The following is a 10,399-nucleotide window of genomic DNA, read 5'->3' as shown; positions in this document are numbered from 1 at the left end:
TCACTTGCATTGGATTTGTGTCCATGCATTAGACGTGAATGAGTGCCGCTGTTGTTCGCTTAACAACCTTCTTCAAAATATCTTCTTTTGTGTTCTGCATCACTTTAGGATTAGGAGTTGTATTTAATATGCTCAAAATGTGTAACTTATGAAGCACAATAACAGATTTAGTATGTAGATGCCTACAGTATGTAGTCTATATTAGAGTAAACTAGATTACATTGTAATAGAGCTGATGTCTCATTTTCTTACATTTACCCAGTAAGAAAGAGTCTTTTTGTACCAAAAGTGGTTAGAAAGAAGACCATTCTAATCCAAAGCCAAAAGTGTCACTTTACATGTTTCAACACTAACAACCAGTCATTAAAACTTACCAGTACACTAACTGTTTCACAGAAAAAACAATCCTAAAAGTCTGTAAATGTATGTAAGCAAATCAAATACATACATGTGCTTTTCTAGGATGACAGTGCAGATAAAGAACATTCTAGATTCATTAGGACATTCGTGTTTTTTGGAGAACACAGAGTGGACCGACTGATTGTCAGTCATATCAGGTTCCTTTCATCACTGCTGCTGTCCTGATCTGAACCAAAGCCACCAATAGCAGCCAGCCACGGAAATTCACTTCTTACGATAAACGGATATATCTGATGGTCAAGGAAACAGGGAAATGCTGGAGGTAGAGTCGTGGAGGAGATTTGAGCTCTGGTTTTGCTCGTGATTGATGCAGGGGTCACAGACATTCATGCGCACAACGGCCAGATGGGTGGAGTGTTCTCATTACTTCAATAGCGTGGCTGAAGCACCCATAGAATACATTCAAAAAGGCCCAGGAGACATGCTTAACACACACAATGCAAATGACTCTTTTCATTCTGCCGTGGAGGATGGACAGAATATGAGGGAGGGGTGGAAGATGGAGAGATAGCATTGTGTGGAGGAGAGACACACAATGTCGAGTTGAGGAAAAACACTTACAGCATATATTCAATCTCTCTGAAAAGAGCACTTGACCTACAGAGCAACATATATAAATACGCATATGTTGGGTGAGGAGGCATTGCGTGTGTAGTTTTTTTTATGATAAATGTAGCTGCCATAGATCGTTTACACTATAGATGAAATCTGTCAAATGTGCTCTACACTGTGAAAAGTTCTAGTAACAGGTACAAAGCAACTGGCGTGTCAGTGATTTATTATACACACATAGGAAATCAGTTTTCCAATGTACACTTTCCTTGGATCTGTTTATAGAAGACAAAGGTTTCTATGAGAATTAATGAGGAATGAACTTTGAGTTTAGTGTGGGTCCTCTAATGTAATTAACACATCCATTTGCACTCTTCAACACACACATCTCAAAAGACCCTCCCCAATTCTCTCTTCAATTACTCCTCACACACACCCCCCTCTCTTAACAAGACCTCCCAGTCTCGTCATACATGCAACGACAGCTATCACCAAGAGACTTTCTCCATCCTTCTATCCGTCATCTGTCTGTTCCTTCACTCACTCACTCTCTCTCTTCCACACAAACACACACTCCACATGCGCATGTGTCTGTTTGACTAGCGCGCCTCAGCTATCAGACTGCACCGATCTGGGTCGGGGGAGAGGAGAGAGAGAAAAGGAGAGGAAACGAGAGAAGAGAGAGGAGATTGAAAAGAAAGAGGAGAAGGAGAAGAGTGGGGGGTCTTTTCTTATTTGTGTTCTTCTCCTCGGTCTTCAGGACTCCAGCAGAGTTGCATGACTGTGATCTCCAGAGCAAAAGACATCGTACGTTTACTTCTCTTCTTCTTTCTTCAGAGGAGAAGTCCAGAGCGAAGGCTGAGGTAGGAACGTGCGATTAAGTGGCTGTGATAAAATGTCAGGAAAGCAATCAGTGTGGTGTTCTGCTACAGTGTAAATGATTGACACGTTCATCTGGGAGATCCTTATGTACAATTTCTTTATTGTTTTCTTCACCGCCTTTGTACATGAGTTCTATTACGTCTTTTTGTGTTTCTCTCTCTCCAATGTTTGTTTGACCACTAAAGAGTCCATATGTAGAGCAATGAGATGGTCTGTGGTTTGGGATGGTGGATCTGTTTCAGTGAAATCTGAAGCAGGGATGGGAAACTAATGATACTGCTGAGGAAACTTAAACTGATTTGAAATAAAAATAGCAACAAAAAAGTGCCAAAGAGAAAGCATTTTATATATTTTTTTGCTTTTTTGTAAAAAAAACTAAACTTTCAAACGACAAACCGTGCTTATATATTATGTCTATCTATCTATCTATCTATCTGTCTGTCTGTCTGTCTGTCTGTCTAACATACATATGAACTGTATATGCTTCAAAATGTTGATATTTATGCTTCTTTGAAATCTGAAATGATCCGATTTGTTCAAATCAACAATAACAACCCTGTGTTCAATATATTTCTGCTCTCTTGTCATACTCATTTCATACTCTTCGTCAGTCTTTCACTAAACCCCCTTTCTCCTCTCTCTCTCTTTCTATCAATCCCCCTACGGCCAAGATCTTTGCATAAGTTCTCAATTTTCATTCTATACTATTCAAGTTTGCAATCTTTCCTTCTCTCTTTTCCATCTCTCGCTCTCTGTTCTTCTCTCTCTCTTTATATCTGGTTCCCCTGGGAGCAGTCAGGACCCCTGCAAAGAGCATGTGTCACATGACACCGTCACCAACGCCATCAACAAGCAGATTGAGAGAGCGAGAGAGCGTGCACACAGTCACACGAGTAAACACAGTGATATAGACAAGAATACATTTATTTCCTTGTCTGAACCTTACAAACTTATTCCTACGGGGGCGTGTGAATGTTTAATTTATGTGCCCATCAATTTATTCATTTTTCCTCTACACTTTTCTTCTTTTTCTCCTCCTCTCTCACCTCCTACGCATATGTTCAGCTCCTCCTTCTTTTTTCCCTCTGATCTTCTCTTTCTCACCTCCGCTGTCTTTTTTTCACCTTTCCTAATTCCTCTCTCCATCTTCCTGGACATTTTCCCGTACCTGATCTCTCTCTATTCGCACTTTTCATGCATCCTCTTTTCTTCTTCATCCTTATCCTCTTCTTGTTTCTTACAAGGGTCTGTTCAAACGTTGGGCGCGAGGGTGCGTTCACTCCATCGCCGCCTGTCATCTGATCTACAGGGCAACGTTTCCCCAGCGACAACTGTGCGTGTTGTTATGGGGACACTTTTCAGCACAACGGCTTTGATCGCCGACTCTCTCTCTCCAGGGAGGTGAACTCACATCACTAGGCCCATCAGCTGCAGATAAACAGTGCACGAACATCCGAGAGTTTGAAACTTCCTCAACTTCCCCCACACTTTGTGTTTGGATTACCTCCAGGTGCTGTTTTGGTTGGGTTTGTTCTTTTTCTTTTGTGACGGGTTAAAAAAGAATCAAGAAGCCTACTATTCGTGCATAATGAGAGGAGTCGGGTTCAACAAGCGAGAACTTTCAATTTCCACGGCATACCAATATGAACCATCCTGTTAAAAATAGAGACATAGATTCAAATGAGAGTGTTTGCCGTGCATTACTAAAATACTCGAGTCTGAGAGCTGAGTGTCAAAGCAGAGAGCACTGATAGATTCCCGAGTGTTAGTGGATAGCAATTTTCCTTTGCTCGTATAAATAATTCTCTCTGAGTAAAAGAGGAATGTTTCCTGCTATCAATGAATCATCAGCTGGGATGGGGCTAACTTTTTCTACCTCCTGACGTCTCTTCAACAGCTTCTATCTCTCTCATCTTGCCCTCACAACAGATGGAGTGTGAGAATCAACTGATTGACTGATAGCTGTGTTCTGCGCTTGTCAGTCGTAATGAAAAACCTTTGTGCTGAAAGTCTGTAGAAACAAACTAGTTTGTCAGCACCTTGTGAGATAAATAAGCAACACTGAAGAGTGCAGATCTTGTTAGGGTTTACAGTGAATTACGACTTTGAAAGCCTCTGCAAATCACTTCAAAGCTGCATTTTGACAGCTTTAGATTTTAATCTTAATTTAAAATTTGCAATTTTGTCTCCGCAGTTTCCTCAAGGACGATGTTTCAGATATGATGGATTCCCTCTTGTAAAACAAGATTTAGCTGAATTAGCAGTTCTTTATAGACATCCAGATGTCCTCATTTGTCTTGGAGCTTTTATAGCCAGCATTTTTACTCATTTAGAATCTAAATGGATGGTGATTTATGACTGAATGACAAGTTGAATCAGAGCTTTTCACCGTGGTGAAGGGTAAACAGACCACATCTATAAAATATAATTTATACTACACGGTTGTGTTTTGTCAGGGAAAATCCTTCTGCACTAAAGTTGTTTCAATGAAAAAGGACAAAACATAAAAAATGTAAAGCATTATATTTTGGCTTATTCCTTGATGTCAGGTTTTCAGTCTGAAACAATCTTAACTGTCAAGAGGCTTGTAAAGGAAAAGTACCCTCCTTTTCTTTGTCTTTCCAGTGATTGGCCATTTGAGCTAAATGAGGATGACTCTTTCCTGCTGTCTTTACCTGGCTGTGGCCTTCTTTTCCGGCCCAGCCACCATCTTCGCCCTGGCACCTGAAAATGAAGTTACATTACACCCCACGACATGGCTGAGTGAAAACAAGATCACATCAGTACATCTACCTAAAGGACGCACTCGCAGGTAAATAACACACATGAGCGGGTCAAATTAAACATCTCCGGGCAAACAGACATGTGAGAAATTGACAAACAAAACTCAGTCAAGCTAACCGACCAGACGGAACAAATCAAACAAAACGGAAAAACGGATTGCGTGTGTGTTTTGAAGCTTCATACTGGACTAGAGAAGCAATACAAGAGTGGGAGAACCAACATTATAGATCTCCAGAGACACAACTAATACTGCAGTATCACTTAGCAGGGAACAGACTCACAGTAAAAATCACAGTAAACTAATATCAGTCCTTGGGGGGGGGGTGTTCCACAAGAATGGTTGTAACCTATTCCATGTGAAAGTGCAATATTTCCATAGGGTCCATAGAGTACATACATTATTTGAGAAGAATGATGTATCCAGACAATTAGCCTGACACAAACAGTTTACAGTAAGTCATTTCTCTACTTATTGGTTCGGTTCTTGTTAATGGTATTAAAATCTCACCACAAATTCCCCCGATTGCTCTATGTCAAACAGCGAAAATGCCAGCTTTTTTCCATTAGCAACATTAGCCTGTGCGATTCACACAGCCAGGACTGCTCTCTCACCCGTAACCGACATGGTGTCAGGATTCAGTCTAAGTGTGAGAAAGAGAGAGAAAGAACACATTTAAATGCACAGCCACGGGCTACGAGTTTCAGATTATAAATCAAATTAATGAATCAATTAAAAGACTGCACCTTCCACGGTAAAATCCGACTAAAACGGTATTCAAAGGGCAAGGGACGAACACACCTGATAAAACGGAGATTAACGCAAGCGTCTAATAATCCCTCAACCGCCCTTGATTTCTGTTTTCAAGGTCAAAGTTAAAACCTGGTTTCCTGAAAAGATCCAAATCATGTCAAACAAATAAATTCACGTAGACAAATGTAAAAAATCGTCTTAAATCTGATGTCTGAATATTTTCACAAATATAATAAAATGAAGAGCAATTAGAGAGCAGATGTCAAAGACCACAAGCAGGATTTCAAGGTCAGAGGAAGTGGTGGCTGCCAAATGGCTGGTGTTACCAGAATCCACGAGGGAGGTTCACCAGATTCTGCCCAGTGTGATGTTATTCATGGGGGGGAATGAATGTGTTTCCTGTCTGAGCGGAGCACGCTACAGCGATGGTGCACCTGGCGTTCTGTAAACATTAGGGTTTGTGTAGATGCATATCAGCAGTGATGGATCGATGGAAGTTTATCAGAGATCTGTCATTGCTCTTGCTTCGCCTCTTCTTCATCATCAGAAAAAGCTGTGCAAACAACAGCAGACAAGCAAAGCTCTAAGATATTACTTATAGTGGTCCTGTTATGTTTTAAATTACTTTAGCAATTATTCCCTACATTAGTTTCCTACAATGTAGTTTTTTTGCATTAAAAACATAAAATTTATTTATTACGATTCACAACTATTTGTTTTGAGCTATTTTTCTTTCTTTTCTGCTGGGAATTTACCCTAATGGTTGGATTTTTCGCTTTCTGATCCAACGCTAAAAAGAATCCAGCATATGTTATTGATACATTGATGGGTTTACAAAACTAACCACAATAAATATCCTCCTCAAATCAGGAGGTCAAACTTTGGCTGGTTAGAATTGCCTGTTAAATCACTGCTGGTACCTAATGTTACACCATCTGGCAGTATTTTATTTATTTAAAATGCTATTACATTATTTTATTATAGATATTTTACAGTGCCTCATTTTGAACCTTTTTAAATTCACATAATTCTCAACTGATTTAAAACAAATGCATTTGTCTATAAGGACCCCTCTAAATGTTATAAGTTTTGATAAATCTGAAGCTGCAGAAATGCAAATCCTTGAAATGCTTGAAATTCATTTGTATTTCAGACTGTATTTTACATTAAAGAAGAAAGCTGATTTGATGTCTGTTACTGTGAGCCCCTGCGCAGTACCCATTGAATGGAGCTTGGCTGTTCGCACTCTGAAGGATAAACCACCTAAGAAGCCCCACTGTGAGTTTGTGTGTGTACGTTTGCTTGTTCATTGATTTACTCGCACGAAGGCACATGTTATGTTCATATAAAAATGCAGGTGTGTATATTTGGAAAGCATGTGTGTGTGCGTGCGCGCATGCGTGTGTGTTGTGTGGAGTGCAGGCAAAGTCCTAACCATGGCTATCAGACAACTCAGGGGTTTGTATTTGAAGGGCAGAAGGGTAATATATCCCTCCTGAGACATTAATGAAGATTTGAAACAGTCGCTTGAGGCTCACTGATTTAATTAGCAGGTGTAAAACTGCTGTTGTGTTGCTTTGGGGTCTCAGCGGCCTGAAGATTCTCCTCTTATCCATCTCCAAATCTCCAAATCTCCAGGCTGTTTCCCTGTTATAAAGAAAGAAACACATTTTCAAACGAAAACAGAGACACAACATATGCAAGCACCTTCTGGAGGGATAAACATTGTCTGCTCAATTTCTAAATTAATTTTATAAATAAATGTTTTACTCTATTTTTTTTGTTTTACAAAATTCTGGATGGATAAATCCATTTTCAATCACACTTTTTATTTGTTGCAACATTTGTAAAACCATATCACCAAAAACCAAGTGTTCACTTTACTTCAGTTATGTACTGTATTTTTCTAATTTATTACTTATTACTGTAATATTTATAGGGAAACTAGTGCCTGGAAGATTTGTCTGTGTGGTAGAGTGTGGTTTGAACTATGATATACTTAAGGCATAGTTTACCTTAAAAAGAGCATTATTTCATAATTTACTTAACTTCATCTCATTTGACCTTCAACTGCAGAACACAAAAGAAGATATTTTGAAGAATGCTGGTAAACATACAAACATTAGACACCACTTACCGTCATTGTATGGACAAAACCACATTTCTCAAAATATTTTCTTTTGTGCTCTACAGATGTAACAGTCATATTCAGGTTTTGAAGGACATGAGGGTAAATAAATGATGTCCACATTTTAAATACACAGAGTAAACTCTGTAAATGTGTAACTTGAGTTAAAAGAATTTGACTTAAAAATTTGAATGTATAACATAAGTGATGACACACATCACTTATGTTATACATTCAATTTTTTAAGTCAAATTCTTTGAACTCAAGTTACACATTTACAGAGTTTACATCATACCTCATGCATCTATCAAATATTCTAGGCGCTAATTTATTATATTAAATAAGAAGAACATTTCATAGTTTACCTTGCTTTTTCGGTTAAAGTGTACACACAGGTTTATGGTGACTGCATTTTCGTAATGGTGTGCATGATCTAAAAAGATAGATAGTCTACCAGGCAAAGCAGCATTATAAAGTCATAAAGTGACATTTAAATCATTTAGACTGTGAAGTCAGTGGTCCCCATCCACACCTTTAAATTATTCACTTTGATTACAAAACACTCCCTCTAAAAAGTGTGCCAACTGAAGTAATGATGGTTCGCATGTAAAACTGGGTTGTGTGTGTGTGAGAGAGCTGCCCAATGTTTTGGGCTTTCTTTTGATTAGAGCTGTCTGTTGAATAAGCTTGATCTGAGGCAGGGTCTTCTGAAATGCTTCTTTTCTGCAGGGACCTCAAAAAAGAGCATGCCTGAGCTTTGGTGGAGAGGTTCTGGAAGAGAAGTTAGGATTCACACCTACACCGGTAACGCTGTAGACACCTATACTGGTCCTGCCTACGCTCCAGCATCCATCTACATTCTTAGGCTGAAATCGAACGAGCATGACACCCAGGTGTCTGCATACCTTCATGAAGGCACCGGGCCCTCTGGGGTTTTTCCGGAGCTGCCGTCCGACCCTAGAGTGCACACTTTGGGGGTAGGCATGACCAGTGTTACTTTAAGTTGGGCTCCGAGCTCTTCTGTTGTTGTTGAGGACGGTCGCCATGTTAAGCGTCCATATTACGAATACTGCGTCCTGGTTGACAGCAAACATAACCGCCGCAGTCTCTGCGCTGTTCGTGAGGGAGTCAAAAAAGAGAGGAAGGATGAACAGCTGAGGCAGAAGAGAGACAAACCAGGCAAGGAGATTGTGTGGGCACCACTTAAAGACTGGTGGTGGCAGCGATCAGATGCCCCTGTGGACAGTGAATCTTCTACCGCTTTGTTAGAAAACTCCGAGGACCCTGGATGCGTGTGCAAGGACGTGGAAAGTGTGTGCACAGTTTCCGACCTGCTTCCGGATACACAGTACTACTTTGATGTGTTTGTAGTGGACAGGGTTAATGGCACGAGCATGGCATACACGGGCACCTTCGCCCGCACACACGAAGAGGCTCGTCCGGCCATCATGTCCTTACGAGAGGGGCAGGTCAAATGGGTGACCCTGAGCAGGACCGGAAGCGGCCAACAGAGGGAACGGTTGTTCCAATTTAAACCTCGTGGGTGGCAGCAAAACGGCCTTCTAACCATGCACACTTGCAATGGCACCAGCAATGTCAAGGTTACCGTGTCCAGTAAAGATCAGGAGCTTACATCTCAGGAGGTAGGACACCAGCTGGCCCAGATATGGTTGCATGGTGGCCCATCATACCTCATCCAACTTCAAGCCTTAGCTCCAGACGTTTCCTCACTCCCAATCCCTAAAGGCGTTTCGGATAAATTCTGTCTCCGAATGCAGGCATCATCAGCTTACCATCGGCGAGCGGTGCCAGTGCTTCCTGCCACGCTCCAGATCAAGTCTTTCAACAAACTGCGGACCTGCAACTCTGTTACTATAGCATGGATGGGAACAGAAGAACGGAGCCTCTACTGTGTTTACCGAAGGCAGATTCCAAATGACGCAGGCAAACACAACTCTACGGACCGCTGCCTTGACCCAGAGTCCCGACCGGCCAACCAGAGAGTCCTTTGTAAGTACTTCCAGGAGCTCAATCCACGTCGAGCGGTCACGACAGCTGTGATTGGTGAACTGGATCCAGGAGCGCTGTACGTGTTTGATGTTTATCTTATGAGACGCTGGGGACTGCCAATTAAGTACCATAGTAAGATGATGAGAACCAGAAGCGAATGTTGAGTAATGGGTGGACATTACAGATATCAACTCTCGGTTGAGAAGGACTTAAGACATTAAGCCATGGTGAAGCCCAAGATAAGGCCAGAGAAGACACTGTCGGGCCAAGATCTGGTGTGGTGGAGGTCAAATGTGACCACCGACACATAAATACACTCAAGCAAGTCTACATAATCAATCAGATCACAGAGACCAATGCTATAACACACAGACACACAAAAATACAAAGAGAGGTGAGACCAAGTTCACACCAGCAAAAAGTAATTTACTGTACAATATCGATGTACTAATGTTTGTGTTGTTGTTGTTATGTGTGAAGCTGTCTCTGTTGGTAGTTATAAAGTATTGAGTGTCCGAAAAACAGAGAAACTCTCTCATCTCATACACAAAGGAAGACTGTGCCAAAATATGCAAAAGAAGCAGCTAGCGGGCTTTGAGGGCCAGCATTTAACAGAGCTGTGTAACAGATCTCTCAATCTGCCACCAGTATCAGAAGAATACACAGAGTGTGGGGGAGAGATGGAGGGAGAGAGAGAGAGGAGCGAAAGATTTGTGTGAAACCAGTGTGTTAAATATGCTCTGCTAAAGCATGCAGCAGGGAAATATAAGCTACCAATCTGATTCATTGTCTTTGTTGTGATCGTTGTGATGCGCTTCGGCGCGCTAATAAAAGAACAATAAACAGATTCGAAGATGTGTCAAGCTACTTTC

At 41.1% G+C, this 10,399-nt stretch overlaps 1 protein-coding gene across 2 annotated transcripts; it reads left to right on the top strand.

The window, feature by feature from the left end:
• The first annotated feature begins 1,432 nt into the window (after positions 1 to 1,432).
• On the top strand, positions 1,433 to 10,392 carry ndnfl (neuron-derived neurotrophic factor, like). 2 transcript variants are annotated; one of them, XM_079457919.1, is made up of 5 exons: positions 1,591 to 1,835; positions 3,099 to 3,364; positions 4,480 to 4,666; positions 6,543 to 6,667; positions 8,247 to 10,392. In XM_079457919.1, exons 3-5 carry the CDS (start codon positions 4,500 to 4,502, stop codon positions 9,689 to 9,691), a joined length of 1,737 nt encoding a protein of 578 aa, XP_079314045.1. In that variant the 5' UTR covers positions 1,591 to 1,835; positions 3,099 to 3,364; positions 4,480 to 4,499; the 3' UTR covers positions 9,692 to 10,392. The 2 variants fall into 2 exon arrangements, with proteins under 2 accessions (XP_079314044.1, XP_079314045.1); XM_079457918.1 differs by lacking the exon at positions 3,099 to 3,364 and having other exon boundaries at positions 1,433 to 1,835; positions 8,247 to 10,383.
• Positions 10,393 to 10,399: the final 7 nt, after the last annotated feature.

The sequence above is a fragment of the Barbatula barbatula genome (genome assembly GCF_947034865.1).
Source record: "Barbatula barbatula genome assembly, chromosome: 6".
Classification (NCBI taxonomy): Eukaryota; Metazoa; Chordata; class Actinopteri; order Cypriniformes; family Nemacheilidae; genus Barbatula; species Barbatula barbatula.
This window is presented reverse-complemented; position numbering and strand designations above follow the sequence as displayed.